The sequence below is a fragment of the Ambystoma mexicanum genome, chromosome 12 (genome assembly GCF_040938575.1).
Source record: "Ambystoma mexicanum isolate Mex_15411 chromosome 12, UKY_AmexF1_1, whole genome shotgun sequence".
NCBI classification, from domain to species: Eukaryota; Metazoa; Chordata; class Amphibia; order Caudata; family Ambystomatidae; genus Ambystoma; species Ambystoma mexicanum.
The window spans coordinates 714211788-714229398 of NC_090936.1; the positions used below are offsets into that span (position 1 = coordinate 714211788).

The 17611-nt window shown below is 40.0% G+C and overlaps 1 protein-coding gene across 5 annotated transcripts in view; it reads right to left on the reverse strand.

Annotated features, from left to right (window-relative positions):
• The window catches only part of TAFA5 (TAFA chemokine like family member 5), a 957566-nt gene that overhangs the window by 552638 nt on the left and 387317 nt on the right, over positions 1-17611 (reverse strand). For all 5 annotated transcript variants that reach the window (XR_011281863.1, XR_011281862.1, XM_069629240.1 and 2 more), the window contains one exon: positions 11217-11366. Coding sequence is in view for 3 of the 5 variants with exons in the window: in XM_069629240.1 (XP_069485341.1) it covers positions 11217-11366 (150 nt within the window). In the remaining 2 variants the exon portion in view is untranslated. The remainder of the gene's footprint in view (positions 1-11216; positions 11367-17611) is intronic.

The following is a 17611-nucleotide window of genomic DNA, read 5'->3' on the forward strand; positions in this document are numbered from 1 at the left end:
TGAATACATATGTTGTTAATATTACACAGTTAACAGCCCATAAACAAATAGTTGTTTGTACAGAGGACAGTAATGTCCACAGCCTAAATCGATTGCATCTTATGGGTATGACACACACACGCTTTCTAAAATATTCTGACCAATTTCTCAGACCTCGCGCACTTCGGTCCTCCAAAGGCATTCACCTACAGTGCTTTGAAGCCATGGCAATGCCGTTTGGCGCTATACCAATCCCATATAACATAACTTAACATGGAATAGGATGCGTGTGTTGTCAAGTTTAAACTTAAAACAGTGATGTAAAAACGAACGTGTAAAGTCATAGGGGTAGGGAAGACAATCCCTACATATGACCATTCGGAGGTGTATGGCGCGTGCTAGTCAGGCCTTTTTTTTTAAGCACTTCTTTGTAATGCAAACGTTGAACGATTTGGTGTTGTTTTTAGGAGAGTTTGGCCTAAGAAGCCCACACTGTTCTTGGAAAAGCAATGCACTGTTTTATGAAGGAGACTCCAGTGGCAATTAGTGATCCATCGTTACCCTGCCATCTCTCTGCAGGTCCTCGAAGCTAATGAGAAAGAATGAACTGAACATTATCGAGTGAACCCAATGCGGTGTCCTTGCCTCCCTAAAGGGCTTTGCACAACACAAAATGAATCAATGCTAAGAAAATATGTTTCCCATCATATGCGAAAGTGCTATCAATTAAATGTGCTGGCTACAAAGCAGGTAGCAACTTTTAAATTAGAACATACAGCTAATGGAAAATGAACAACAGTAGGCGTCAATTATTTTTTTTAAAACTTTTTTTGAAAGCAAGGAAACGCATGAGGTGCTTTGTAAATTCTGTTAAACATATCACTAAATGTGCCATTTTATTGAACCACGCCAATAATTGTCGTTAAGTACACAATCGCCGAAGAAGGTCGATGAGAGAACGTTGTCTGCTAGCATAAAGCACCACCATATACTATTAGCAATGGGAACCGTGCATTAGACACCTGCGGCCAATTCACACAACTATGTTCAAATGCGTTCTCCACTGAACTGTGCCCATCTCACGCATAGGTGGGCACAGCACCCACGTTTTAGAGGGCTCACACATAAAAGAGAATCCGCCTCGCGCAGAAAAGACTTGGAGCGGCCAGTTTCACTTTAGTGAATGGGAACGCCCACAGAACGTGGGTTGGTGCATGCCATGGCTGCAACAATTCAAAACCCATTCCAAATGACAAGTGGGGGGGCTAACTCACAAAGCGTTTTTCAATGGTAAAATCCCATTGCAAAACGATTTGTGAATCAAGCCCCACTGCTAGCCACAGATCAGGGCATCATGTGGCAAGAGTCAATGCGCCTAACAGTATCTGTGTGCCTCCAACAGAAATATTCATGCTTATTGTAAAATGGCCCACTCATTGTTTATACTTTGTCTTACAATGGTATCACTGATGACCCTAATGGACAGGAGGTGCACCCGGCCCCAAACATGTAGCATCAGATAGCCCAGTCATACCTTAGTGCAGGGAACAGGTCAGTCACACAGGCATGCACACACACACGTTCCTTTTCTACATCCAGGACCTGCATGGTGGGAAAGGTGGCAGCAATTGAAAGGGAAACAGGCATCTCATATTCTGCCTTTTCATTTGTTAGTGAATTGGGCCCTGAAATAGCATAAGATAGAATTGCATCAATATTGAGTTTGCTGCTTTAGAAAGAAGGGTAATTAAATAAACATATATGAAGCCCATACTCATGCTACAGCATATGGCACCATTGGCTGATAGGCAGGCAATTATTTGAAAAAAAGGAAAGCCCCCCTAGCCTAGGTTAGCATCCTGGAGACTAGGACGTGAGTTTCAATACAAATATTGTCACTGTTCTCTACCCTACCAAATAAAATACAACTTTTAAAAATGTCACTATGGGTGGTTCCAATATACTGTAGGTTATTAATGTTGCCACAGACGAGAGATAAAACAGCCCTCCGAAAAATATAACACAGATATGTCAAGACCCCCGATAGAGTGCTTCCTGAAACATCAACATGCTGGGTAGATTCTTAAATGGGTAAAGCAAGAAGCCTCAAACTATATGAAATAACCAAAACCTACATCTCAACAGACTTCTTGTCTGATACTAATGTTAAGAGGAACACTTCCTGAACAGGAAGCTGGGCCTGCACACGTGGTATATTCTACATAGTATGCTAGACTCAGCTATCAGGCTAGACTCACCTCTTAGGATAGCCATGGAAGAACAAGTAGCTAAGGAATACATTATATTAATACATGTATTGAGGCATTTTGCTTGGTTAAAAAAAGACGGGAAATCGTCCATGGAATATGGGAATAGCCGAGAAGGATACAAATCTAACTGACCCAGATCCTAAGCAAAGGGAAATATTTAAGAAGTGAAGATGTGACAAGGAATTGGGTAGGCACTGAGGGCATAACACAGACCTGGCAAAGGGACACAAGCATGAGTCACTCCAATTGTCCCTGGGACACAGCACAATCATGACTATCTATGCCCAAGGGAGAATTATGGAAAATAATGAAGATATTAGAGTTAATGAATGGATGTATTAGAGTGGTAAATGTAGAAATTTGATTGACTGATTAGAAGGGGGACATAGTTTGCAGAAAGGAAGTGTGTTGCCCAGAGCGATGACAGAGTTCTAGATTAATTCTAAACCTTCCAGTCATCACCTCTTTCGTTTTGCTGTAGTCGTCCTGAGTGGGCTAGATATGGCCAGACATGTGTCCCATGCCTGCTGAGCCTAGAGAACAAAGCTACTCCTCACAGATGAGGCCCAACGAGGCTGAAACATGTTTGGGGATGCTTGTGGTCTCATGCAGAAGGGTTGTGACCTAGCAGTTTACCTTGGCCTACCCCTTTTGAGGTGGGGTCAACCTGATTTGCTTATGGTCTTTCCCCTTTTGTAATGGCTTGGCAGGCGAAGAAGGATGGTGTAGAGGGTTGTTTTTAGAAATGGGCAATGAGGAAACATAGTTTGCAGGAAAAAGTGTGCTGCCCAGAGCAATGCCAGAGGATAAGATTAACTCTAAACCTTCCAGCCATCACCTCTTTTATTTTGCTGTAGACTGGAGTTTGAGAAGGTGGTCAGACCTAAATTGTGGAGCGATGCTGGGCTTGATTTATTCCACTTTCCCCCTTGAATTTAAATTACTTCTTGTATTTTGTAATGTGCTTATATCCATATGATGCAGCGACACACTTCAAATTATGCTAGGGGGAAGTTCTGCATAAATGTAGAGTAAAGATTTAGATTCAGATACATAGCCAAAAACTGAAGTGCATAATTGTCATAGTAAGCAATATTGTTTTCAGTATAGCTACAGAACCTGTAATGAAATTGTATGTATGGATATTTTTACCTGGCTTGATCAAGGAATGTAACTTAATATTGAGGAATCATGCTCAACCCATCCCTTTGTATACAATTTGTAGAAGAACTGTTTTGAAAGACGTGTAAATAACAGATACAATACACTCGAAAATGTGTGAAAGGACAGTGAATAAAATAAAGAATCAATTCATAATGAAAACATTAGGTATTATCGCTATACCAGTTGGTGTTACTCAGTTAGGTAAGGCAAATGACAACAGCTCAAATCCTTTGTGCGTTTTAGCAAATGTGCTCTAACCATAAATCATTTTCTAGCTTTGAAATAGTGTTTCTAATTAATAATTTGGCTACAACAGAATAATGTGTGTGGATGGCATCACATCTTTTAAAATGACTAGATTTTTGGTTCACAATCTATAAAAAAACGTGTTCTCTTTTTTGTTCTTAGATTTGAGTTTGTGGTTTCATTAAAGTATGATTTAAAACTTGAAGATTCGTCGAAGGGCCACTAGCTCATCCATGCTTAGGTGTGTTTCCTCTCTTACCATGAAAACTGTTCCTTGGTTTCTGTAGGATGCAGCCATGAGAACCTTGCAGCTAAGGATACAGTGAGTGGTTAATTAATTTGAGAGGTGATTTCAGATACAATTAAGCCAAAATTCTATGCCTTCCACCTGGTGAATTAAGCAGATAAAAGAAGACGGGGAAGTAATCAAGGAGGCCGTGCATCTAGGAATACGCTCTGAATAGCTATCTGAGACGTGTGGTAGGTCAGAAGAAGGACAGGGACTCTAATTTCCACCTCACTGAAAGTTGTATTAAATCAAAGGAATAAATGCCTATCTTTCCCTCTCACTATTACAACAACCGAAAGGAGAATGACTCCCCTCTGGCTTGTTTTTCACGAAGATCAGTTCAGTTAACTATCCTAAAGTAGTTACTGGTGACTGTTTATGTCTATTTATACAGTTCTGTTACAAGGTTGGTCAACTTCTCATTATTTTCTTTGATGAGACTATTCCCTATTTCATTCTTGTTCGTTTCTTGACTTATTTAATTGTAGTTATCATTCTGTTTTCCAAAGGTAACTTTTTCCAAAACCTAGGACTCTTCCCTTGGCTTTTGATATATACTGTACAGTTTCTGCTTTCTCTTTGGCCTTGGCCCTTATTATCTGTTTCAATCTTCACTTCAGGCGTTTCTCTTCTATAGCATTTATTTCTTTGATTAAACCTTCTTTGTCTGGTATGACCTCAATAACAACATTACAGGCTTCAGATTTCCTCCCTCTCTTATTCTGTACTATATCAAGATCTCCTCCATGACTGGGATGAATATATGCGTGTTCCAGTAATGATTGACTTCCACTTCATTCAATGTCAAAATGTTATCTTGACTGGGACGAGTACGAGCATTCCAGTAATGAATCTCTTCCACTTTATTCAATGTCAATTCTCATCTCGACTGGGACGAATATGGAAATTCCAAAAATGATTTTGTGTTCCCCAGTACCTGCCGTGATCATGGATAATGTCACTGGATTTATTATTCGGGTGGGACATTCTCTTTGATTTGTCAGATTGGCCCCTCACATTTTATCTGCGGTGTTTCCTTTGTTCTGCAGCACAACCCGTTTCCCCAGCATCTCGACTTCCAGTAGGTTACACGTTGGGTCTACCAGAGTGGCATCAGCATTGTTCACAGTGACTCTGCTGTGGTCATGCCACCACTTGACTCTTTCTCAGGATAAGGACACCTGCATCCACAATGGCTTCTCCCCTCTTTCTGGTTTCCTGACACTACATGTCTGGTTTTGCAATGTGCTTCTTCCCTATCACAGGATGCCACACTTCCAGCTTTTTCTCCATGTAAGCCAGCAAGAATCTTTGTAACTCATGGATTTCCTCTCTGTCTCTTCAATCTCCTCCACTTTCTTTGATTACATAGCTGTGGGACTTCCCCAGCATAGTCTCAAATTGCTTTCTCTGTGTGTATTCTGCATTCTGTACTCCACTGATCATTCTCCTTGTCTCAGTAAAAGGTACATTTTCCTTCAAATGAGTAATCTGAGTTTCTTGATGACAGTAACACATTTTGTTATGTTCTTCATACATTTCTTTACCAGATCTTTTTGAAGAGGTACTGTTAGTACACTTATTTAATCCAACAAAAAATAAATATGTTAGAAGTAAAATATTATAGTTATTTTGCAAGCTAGTATGTCTTTTTTATTGGCATAAACCAGTCACATTTTGTGGGATTTCACGTATGCATGTGTACTTGAGATCAATATGAACGGTTGCTCATGCAACTGTCTGAAATTTGCTGCATTTTACATAAGTATGATAAGTCCGTTCTTCACCCATTAGCTTTGTTGTCACACATAATGACCTATGATAATTGAGAACACGAGAAACACCTTAAGCATCAGACTGCATGAACATTGGGAATTATGAGATATATATTGAATAGTTGTCCATAAAGTGTATATACTATATCTACATGTAAAGCCATTATCAATGATAGTGAATATGAAATGTATCAAGAATGCTAGCCCTATTGAAAGTATCGGTTTTCAAAGCTCTCATATAAACAACTATTGGCAAGTATATCCACATGAAACAGTCTCATTTCAAAGAAATGAATAGCACAAACATAAAGTTTAATCATTGAAAGTATGTATGCTGGAAGGCAACACTTCAATGCTGGTTATTAAGGCTTTTTCAAGCCCAGCTATCGAAATTCTTAGCTCTTTACCAGAAAGTATGCAGCAGAATGCAGTGGAGCTTCTTGTGAATTAGATGTCCAATGTTGCGTACAAAGACTAAATAATGATGAAACCTCTGTTACATAGCAGATCATTTTTCATAGGCTAGCACAACTGTGTAAGTTAGGGAGGGATTTGCTGAATGTTTCTTTTAAAAGCTTGTTTTGTTTCCATGCTGCTTGGTAGAGTGATGGTTCTTGGAATGGGATAAAATCCTGAACATGTTTATTGTGTAATTCTGTGTATTGGCTAATGGAAAATGTGTCAATTCAATGGAGATTGTCTATGTGTGTAGCAACGTTGAGGTGTGGTACAAAACAATATATCCTAGTCGATTAATCATCACTGCATAATATATTATCCCAGAACATGGTGGTGAGTATTGTTTAAAGATACCAAAATATTTTCCATAAAGTCTTACAGAGATGCTTTGTGGTATCCTTCACTCTGGAAGCAGGCAGGAATAGTTTGCAGTGTTGACAGTGCCTTTCATTGTTCTATTGGATCTTAGAATGTCAGGAGACACTGACATTTGTTATTTGCCATGTTTGTTATAATGTCTATATAAAATGGGCATTTTCTTTGAATGAGAAAACTTTGAACAGAAGAATGTAATTATACACTACAGTGAATGAATATCTGCATGTTTTTTTTAGGAGACCGTTTTCATTCAGTAGTGCTCTGTAGGATAGAGTAATTGTTTCCATTAGGATTTTACAAGCCTGCAGGAGGAGTATGAGTATGATGGGTAAATTGGCATGCATGGCTTTTGTTAAACCTGCTTATGCTATTACTTGTCAATGTGTAGTGATGAACGACCTTTCCCAGAATATAATGATTAGGTGTGTGTGTGTGAATAACACTGAACACAGAAAAAACCTAAGTATGCTCACCGTGTTTATTATTACACCACTGTCCATTCTACTTATTTCTCTCCGAGTGAATGCATAGTCCAGTTGCAGAGCACAACAGTATCTAATTCAAACAACAGATGTAAGCACATGTAAATGAGACCTGGATGTTTTCTGGAACATGCATAACAGGTGCTGGTCAGACACATTAAACACACATAGTGCTGTAGAGCAAGCATGAAGCTGAGAAATATGGCCAATATTACGAAATATAAGCACTGAAACAATTATCCTCATGCGTAAATCTATACAAAGAAGTATGTGGAAAGCGGATAGGTCTGGCTTGGCACATGTAGATGGTAAGACTTTTTGACCAATGTGGACATAACCAAGAAATCTTAAATTCTACATTTGGAATGACAGAGCTGTTGGTTTTGCAAATACATGTTCAGTTTTTAGAGAACAAGAGGTTTCTATAGTTGTTGTGGGGAGGACTTCCAAAGTGAATATGAAAAACTTGCATTAATAATCCCTCAATACAGAACAATAATACAATTCACAGTGACAATGATACTGTACTGGGCATGGCTGCAGAGAAATTGTATGCTAGAAACAAACAAATGATCACACCGATGTGCATTTGTATACTGACTAGTGTTACTGACATGAACATGATGGATTATATTACATTGACAACACTTCGGAAATCTGGCTCTTCATGGGTTTCCACTACAACTCATGTGTCATCCGCTAGCATTTCTATGCATGCAAACATGTCTCTCAAATGCCCACAAAGTGCATTTAGTGAAGAATAAAAGGAGATATGCAAGAGCAGATTGATGACATCAACATTTTTCAGTAACCAAGAGAAACGTTTGCAGCTAAACCACAATTTACTTCGATTTTGGGGTGCTTCCGAGTTCAGTAGATCTCACAAAGGTTTAGTAAGACCATAGAGGTGGTTCTTTTTTTTTATTAAAGCCATAATGGTGTACGTCAGCCCCCATTTCCTTACTGGGCAGTACAACAATGCCTAGCCATACGATCAACCTCACCTACTCCCAGTTAGCTGCTCAAATTTCGAGGATTAGACCCCTGAATATGTACAGACCTCTTTGCAGGAGAATAGCCAAGGCCTAATTTTAAGCTCAATGTGTGAGCACAAATAATTCATATAACTTAATTGCCTAGACGGTTTTAAAGGAATTATACATATGTTCTGTTTTTCTGTAGGCTGAGCAAAGTATTTACTTGCAACCATGTTCTGTCTATGTCAGAAAGCATCATGCTAATCACTGATCATGACAGATATTTTACAGTGCTTACAGTATCTTAAGTGATTTGTGTATGAAACTCCAAAAGGTCCAACATCATCTGAAGACAGAGCACCAAGCAAGGACGAAAATCCCTTTAGCATATTAGACTGCATTGAGAAACAGCGAAAACTCACCTGTGGTTAAGCAATGTCACTAATGAATTTACTAGATGAGAATGCAACATATTTTCCAACTGAGCATGTGTGAGACTTAGGGCCTGATTCACAAAGATGTTTCAATAGGAAAATCCCTTTGGAAAATGCTTTGTGAATTGGCCTTCAGTTGTATAGTAAAATTGATCAACTCGACCCACCCTATGTAGCCCCTTAGCGATGAATCACACAGGATCGTGAACATCTGCATGTTCTCTTTTGATACATTGCACACAAGTGAAATAGCACATATGTGATAGTGGGTATTTTTGGTGAAAAATCTTGCGTTTGGCCAACCAACCAACCCTATTACATTTCAGCTCTGAACAATTTTACAATGTGCTTGTCCTTTCAAGAACACCTGCCATCAAATGTCCAGGGATAAGTCATGTACCAGTTTGGTAGCAAAATGGTTCCAGACTGAGCAGATTTTGTAACAGAAGACAAAGGTTCAAAACAAGTTTGCAGAAGTCTCATTTCACGAAAGCACCATCAAGACTCGAAACATGGGAATCGTACAAAAATGTCGCCCTCATGTGTGCCCCCCCGCAGTTACTGCAACTTTGGGGGCGCACAAAATGAGGGTGACATTTACTGCGCCCAAGCAGAGCAAGGGTTGCGTGGGTGTCCCCCGCTCTGCATGGGCGCCATAACGGGAGTCGGGGGTTGCGGGTGTGTCCCCCTCTTACCATTTTGGTAAGAGGGGGACACGAAAGAAAAAAAAAGAAAAGCACCCTGCAGCGTCAGCTCTAACACACGTTAGAGGGAGGAGCTGATGCCACAGGGATAGCAGGGTGCAGGCGGCACACACAGAAGTGTGCCACCGTGAAAGGTAAGTTGGGGTATGGGGGTGGAGGGTAGGAAGGGAAAAGCAGGCCGGGGAAGCTGCGCCGTAACTGGCGTAGGCATTTTGGCCGTCGCAGTTATGGGCGGCGCAGTGATCACATAGATCCAAAACATGTTCATAACATAAATCCAAATATCTGTGCAAAGAATTATTCCACAAATATCGAATCACACAAAATGTCCAAGAAAATAATACATACTCAGAAATTTCGCTCCCTATCAAACCACCAAAATAAAGTGTCAATAACCCACTTCCAATTAGAGGAAGTATTGAGCAAATTGGAAAAAAAATCCTCTTGACTTTTGAAAAAAAAAATTAACTCAACCAAACAGCTGAAAAGATACATTACTTATATTCTCCACCCATTTCCCCTGCAGGTGTATTTGCATCATAAATAGTTTTATATATTTACATTGTGAAGAAGAACAATCATTTTTGCAAATCATGTTTACTCATAGAATGTATAGATTTTCAGAGCATTGACAGTGGATGAGTCATTAAAAGAATTTCCACTTCTTCCTATTCTTACTAACGTTGAAGTAGTGTCAGTCAAAACTTCCAAAATATGGCATTATACACGTTAGAAATCTTTTCATGCACTTGATCAAATGGACTGTCCTTAACATAAACCCCAGATTAACACCGAGTGTGGCAATGCAATATAGTTATCGATTCAATTATGCCTGTGTTCATGAAATATTTTTGTAGCATTAATAGCTTGTGTAACATCCGATGGATGCTATTTTCATAGATATATGGCTAACATTTGTTTGCATTTGTTTGATTGGGCAGATATATACATCATTTAATGGTATAAGGGCTCGATTCATGGAAATAGTTGTGCAGAAAATAGGGTACTTGCGGGCCCAACGGCATGTGAAACCCTGTTCATTGATTCATGGAATCAAATGCGCAGGACCTTTCCTGGACTTGCATGGAGTTCAGGAATGCTCAGCACGTCTCTGCGAGCTGTCGAGCACCTTGCGTGATATACCACGCCGAGCATGGGCATGGCTTGCGCAGAGGGCTGGGAAGGGGGCAGAACACAGAACATGGGGAAGAACATGTGGAAAAAGTGGGTGTTCCAAGTGATGGCCGGCATGCCCACAATTGCACCAAACAACAAATATTAATGGAATCACTCACAGAGCCTCTTGGCAGAGTAATGGCATGCAAATCCCTGGATCTCTACACCACCCGAAGGCAGGCATAAGACACTTGCGCGTAAGAATCACTGCACAGAGGTGGGTTTGTATGTCGGATTTGGGGTGCGTATATGCAACCAGGGTTCCGATCTTACTTAGGGTGCGCATATGCAGTGAAGCGGTATGCAGGAATGGTTTACGGGGGTTTGCACACAGATTTTACAAGTTTTTTCTGAGTTATGATTTTTCATACGCATGTTGTCGGGGTGCTGCCAACAATTACGGGTGACCCTGTGCAGGTTCCCAAGGTGCAGGCCTGCTTGCAGGGGACGCTATGCACTATTTGAAGGTTGTGTATTTGTGCCTGGGGCAGCCCACAAAGATAGCTGTTCTGGCTGTTTATGCTTTGCGTGGATTCGTGTTCGGGGCGTTCCGGGCGCGACTTGTGAATACGGTTACTTTGCGCAGTAACATCCCATAAATCCAGTGGGTGCACATTTTTTATTTTGCGCACAAACTTGCACAGTGTCCTTCTTGGCACGCAGCCATTGCTTGATTTCTGTGACCATTTCCATGAATCAGGCCCCAAGTGGTTATCATCCACTGATGACTCATAAAATAAAATTCAGCAGACAGTAACCCAACACAATTGGGCAATATTCAAGAAAGGTATCGAGTAGTTGTAATACAACAAAGTAATAAAGAGAAAATAGCATAGGAATTATTTTGCATTTGAAAACAGATAGACATGTGTTTGCCTCTTACCATCCACGCAGGCTGGACTTGCTCTTGTCGTGCCAGCAATCTGTCCTTTTTTACATGCACATCGAGCTGTTTGTCGGGCTATTGTCCGCCGTGGCTGACTGCTATCTCTCTTGATAGTAACAATTTCACATGTACCTGCAGCCAGCTGACCTGGAAAAATAACCAGCAACAGGCACCAGTGTCACTAAATGCACTACAGGCAATCAATTACAAGCAAATAGAGTCATGGCCCACTGTCAGAGCAGACACTCCACTGAAAATGGGAAACAAGCTGATGGATATAATAAAACGGAGATGACATTCAATTGTTCTTCATGGTGGACATGTCAAAACCCTGCAAAGTGTTCCTGTCACAAAATTGTTATTGTTCTATAAAAGCAGGGGAGCAGAGGTCAAACGGGTTGTTTGTATGTTTTACGTGGTTATTGTTGAGTAATGGATGCTGCTGCACAGTGGAAAAGTTGGTTCCGAACTTCATATATTCTGCTGTGGAGAATGGGTCTACAGCCATATGATAAATAGGGCATCAAGACAACTTCACTTGAACTCATAGAACGCATAAGATGAATGCATTATAATAAAAAAGGAAGGGTATACGTTTTTTGCAACATTCGTTTTGGTATCATCAATTTGCCTAGATGTAGTTGACGAAAATTAATGTAACAGTCATATGTAATCACGGCAAACTCTCTGAACTAGGCGCACCATCACAGCTCACATGCTCCTTGGAGGAAAGCTGATTATGTTATGGCATTAACAAGGCTATCTATCTTTCATCAGTCTGTTTCTGCCCTTAATTATAGTGAATAAAACGTGACTCCTTGTCCAACTGGAACTTCGTAACTGTGCCTGTTTAGTTCAAGGTTCTGGGATCCCTCAGTCCACCGGAGTCCATCACTTTACCTTCTACTACGATAGAGGAAGCAACCCAAAAGCACTAAATATTTCAGAAGGTTCCCTCACATTTATCTTACCCTTTTCCATGTCAATATTTTCTAGTGAAGAAATGCAAAGCTGGCATGCATTACAGCTAATCTGTACACCGACAATGCCTTGCTGATGTGACTCTGCACTGGAGGTGTACTCCCATCGATGGTTACTAGGTGGCGTTGCGGCATGTGTAACTACTCAAAAGGAATATTGCACTTTCACATTTCAGTTGGGTTTGCTTAAAGCCTTTTTATGCCCACCATATTTTGGCTAGTGTTTGTTAAACATGACCCAACATGACCCAATGCTCCACCACAAGGCTGTTGGACTACACTGATGATCTCCAATAAGGATGAAACCATGTATGCAGTTGGCTACAGTCTTGAGAAATGCCTGTCTTGGGTTGATTAAGCTATGTATATGGCAGCACTGCCCTGTAAGAGAAAGGCAATTTTCTGGATTTGAGCAAATTTGCCTACCCAATATGCCTTGCTGATGTGGTTTTGACCTGAAGGTGTACGTCCAATGATGTTTGCTATGTGCCATATTCAAATGTAATATTATATATAAAAATCTTGTTTAGGAGATATTTAAGGTGATCAGATTTGACACAACAAACCCCTTGAAATTCAGCAATCACATTTTGAGCAAGTCCACCATAACTATGCACCCCCTGTTGCACTGCATATGACAACAAGGATGACTCATTGATGACATCACTGATTACATCAGGCATGACATTATTGATGATATGTTGCGATAATTACATCAAATATGGCATTGCTAATTAAATAAATTAGAATATTTTTGTTGACCTCTTCTGATACATATTTTATTTTATTACACTTAATAAAAACACCATGACATGGAACAACACACTGATATGCATCTGTAGTAATTATCAACTTATACACTTTAAAATAAAAATATGTAAAGTTATACAAATAGTTTTAATTGTATACATTAGTAAGCAATTACAATACTTTAATGCAGAAAAAGTACCTCATTCAGGCAATTTGATTTCAAGTATATCAATTATAATTTAATAAGTATATGCAGTAGTAAAAATAATAAAAATAATAGATATAAGTCAAAACATATTTAATATAAGTGTTATGAAAATAGTCAATGTTCACATTTAAATGTACAATGTTCCTTACTGGTATAATATTACATGATCACATTATTTTCTAAATGAAAAGTTTTATTAAAAAAATATATATACACATACAAAAGAAAGTATGTGCCCGTGTGCATTGTAATAGTATATTATCTAATAATTTGAAGCTTGGTTAATATAAAACAAAAAACTGTTACTTATACTACATAATTACATGTATAAAAAAGAAATTAAGATTGCTAATATGTTTAGACATTTCTTTTCAAAATAATTATTAATGTGTATCAAGATTTATCAGATTTCCTTCCAAAATACATAAATGCTTACATACTATTATTCTTTGTATAATGTTAGCATGTGCTTACAGTTGTATACCGCGCGTACCATTTAAAGAAATTGGGGAACAATACATTGTACTGTGCAAGTATGACATGTATATATATGGTATGTTAAAAGCAGAGTTGGCATAGTTCATAACGTAATTAATCAAATCAGTGCTGTCATTAGTGGCACCACCAGTGATGTCATATATGATGTCCTCAATGATTTCATCTGTGATGAGATCCTTGTGGGCCTACGATCCACAATGGGGGGCACATGGTTAAGGTGGACTTGCTTGAAATGTGATTACTGAATTTCTGGGGTTTTGTTGCATTAAATCTGATCACATTAACTCTCTTAACCATGTTGGTTGTTTCCCCCTGTATTTAGTAATTTCTGTTGACTATGGCCAGTGGCCTTGGGTTTCGGCCACCATACATGTTGCACCACTAGGTTTCTTTGGGAGACACTAGCCATGGTCTGCGTCCATGGCCACTGTACATGGTGCACCAATAGGTTTCTTTGGAGCCCACTAGCCATCTCTTTCAACCATAGCCACTAGTTTCGGGCTTCAGCTGTTGCCACTGCACATCTTGCACCAATAGGTTTCTTTGGGATCAAATAAACCTGATCTTCGGCCATGGTCAGTTCTGTTGTGCCCACTGTAGATGTTGCACGTATAGGTTTCTTTGGAGCCCACTAGCCATGGCCTTCAGCCATGGCCATGTTTTCAGAACACCAAGAAAGTTATGCTGGGTTTAAAAAGGTTTGAAAAATAACTTTCACCTGAAATGTGAAAGTAGAATAGTGCATTCAAAAACATGGCCAAATGGTCCAACCACAAGGCAGTCGGAACTATACTCCACTGATGATTCCTAATAAGGGTGAAGCCAGGTAGACAAAGACAATTTCCTGAAGAAAAGGTTTGCATTTGGGCTAATTTACATAGCCACAGAGCCTTGATGTTGTGGCTCAGAACTGGAAGGGAACTTCCAGTGATGATTACTAAGCGACTTCGTGGAATGTGTAACTTGGCTCAAACGGCTTATCCAACATATATATTTCCCACACCCATAATTCCATTGTAGATGGCTTAACTCAGGAATAAATATCTGCCAAATAGGAATCCATATATGTTTTCCTCTTACAGGCACCTGCACTGTCATAATTGTAACACCGACTGAAAACAATTAAAAACAGTCCTAATCAGAGAAAGGCATCAAGGTTTCAGAACACACTGCAGTGCAGGGAATGAGCCGGAAAAAGACGGAGTGGCACGCCGGCAACAAATGTTTTGCAGGAGCTCCACTCCATCCCGCAGACCCAGGGACCAGCACATTACGCACTCAAGGGCCAGCACATGTCTCACCCAGGTCTGGCTGCCTCAACAAGCAGACCGCTTTCAGAGGACTTGTCACGGAGCACTGCGAGTAGCAGGTTTTTTTAACTTTGGAGCACTGCGAGTAGCAGGTTTTTTAACTTCGCTTTCAGAAGACTCCAGGCAGAAACTGCCAAATCCTCACATGCAGTGTTGCAGCCGTCCACACAAGTATATATGTCCTGAAATTTACAGACATATTTTTATTAGGATGAATATCGTGACCAATCAAAACAGAAGAGTCCATTACTCACTTAAAAGAGCTTCTTACTGAATCACTATAAAACATGCTTAAAATTTAAAATTGTGGACATTATGATGTTCCCATCTGTGTGATATTGCAGACCTTACCTATGTTTTTAGCCACTTCTCAGTCGTATTCTCTGACCCCATCAAGGTCTATATCTCTGCTTTTAGACTATTTCTATTCCCCCAGAGCAAAACCCCAGCCAAAGACCTTTCTAAATTCTGTGGCACAACAAATCTGTTACTATTAATAAGATTGTTCTATATCGCAAATCCTCGTTAAATAAAGGCATTAGATTTATTCAGCAGTTTGTGAATGGTCCCACTATTCTTTCGTTCCAAGAGCTTAGAGATGTATTTTCCATACCCATTTTGGATTTCAACTTTTATAATAATCTTGTCAATGCATGCTTAGATGCACTCCAGTGTTCCGCTAACATCATACTCACCCCTGACGCCTCCAGACGTCTGCTTTTGACCATGGTTTCTGATAGTAAAGCTTACAAATGTTAAAATGTATTGACAAATGTGGACTCTAATTGGCTTGTGTGCTCAAAATGGAACATGATCTTGGGTGCGTCCTAGGTGACCATACCTGGTCTCTTCTGTACACCAGAATCAGGGGCCATTCTGCTTCCGCCAACATTACACAACATATGTACTTCTTCGCTCATAGAGCCTTCATTACTCCTCTGAAATTATCCAAATCTACAGCCAGTGCAGATAATAAATGTTGGTTGTGTGGTGGTGCCCCTGCCTCCTACAAACATGTTTTTTTTAAAAAAATCTCCTCTTGTAGTTAAGTTCTGGCAAGAGGTATGGAAATTTCTTAAACTAAGCTATATTTATTTATTTATTTACTTATTTATTTATTTATTTATTACATTTGTTAAACGCCCAAACCCTTGGGTATCACAGCATTGTTGCAGAAATCTTCTAATACAATTAACAGAATTACAATAACATAAAAAAGCACTGATACAATATGTTGCATAGTTTCATACTTTTCATTGTCACTTACATTATTTACAGATTCTGGTAGCAGTCTACCCGAAGGAGGCACATATTTAGGCCTAAGGTGGGTGGATATTTCAGATTGTGGGCCTCATCACGGCTTCGGCGGTAACCCTTAAATCTGGCGGTAGCGCTATTACCGCTGGATTTAAGGGTCTGCCGAATCAGGGCTTCGGCGGATTTCGCCCCAGCTCTGAGCTGGGGGGAAATCCACCGAAAATTTGCGCTATTACTGCCGGTGGTAAATTCGCCGGTGGTATTAGCGTAAAAATTCCCCATTGAGCCCAATGGGGAATGGGGCATTCCCGAATGGGCTCAGTGGGGACTGGGGACTTACATTACCGCCGAACTCGTGATCCGGCGCGATTAGCGCCGGGGAGTTCGGCAGTAGGGCTAATACCGCCCATGCTGATAGCGTTACCGTTACCGCCCAAGTCGTGGTGAGGCCCTGTGTGTGGTTTAACTAGTATTGGTTGAAAAGCCAGGTTTTTAGCAATTTTTTAAAACAATGGAAGGAGTCTTCTTTTTTGATGTTTAGTGGGAGCTCGTTCCAGAGTTTCAGGGCCAATACTAGGAAGCTGCTGCTTTGCTGTTAATGTCCCATTATCGTTTATGAATGTTTTCCTTGGTAGCCTGGCTATCAACGATATGAATTTACATGATTCTGCCAAGCTGTATGATTTGTTAATTGCTCGATCTCTTAAGCTCATCACTACCAATTGGAAATACTTACAAAATATATGCATTAAAGGATGGTGGAATAACATCTGCCATGTGCAAAGAATCGAACTCTGTATGGCTACTTACCTCGATGGGATTCCGAAGTATAATGCCAAATGTGGTCATTTAATTTGTTATCAAGATTACTTCAGTATGTAGTCTGATGGGTCTTGAGCTGTGTATATTTTATATATATGTTATATGCTGTAGTGCTCGGTGTTTACTTGATCATCAGATTGCATCAAGGTTATAAATTATTGATTGCAAGCTTCATATTGCTGTAGTTCCCTTCCATTTCCTCCTTCCGTCTGTTCTCTTGCTTATCTCCTGTTCGTCCCCCTGTCTGTTCCCCTGTTGTAAGTCCTCTTCTGATAAATGTGTTTTGCTTGCGGACTTTGGTGCATATGCATGTCCTCACTAATTCGTTGTATGGCTTCACTCACTTGTTATCAGTTAATTGACTATTTCACTTTGCTGCCTTTTGCTTACATTTTGATTATCACTACTTTTCATTATTGTCTGCATTGTTATTACGATTCATGGTTTTTACCTCTTGTGATTTCAACAAAGATTATTAAACAGAAGGAATACTGTGTTGCACATTCAGGCTGTGAGGCCCTGCCACCCCCTTCCCACAGTCCCACCCCTCCTGAGAGGTGACAGTTC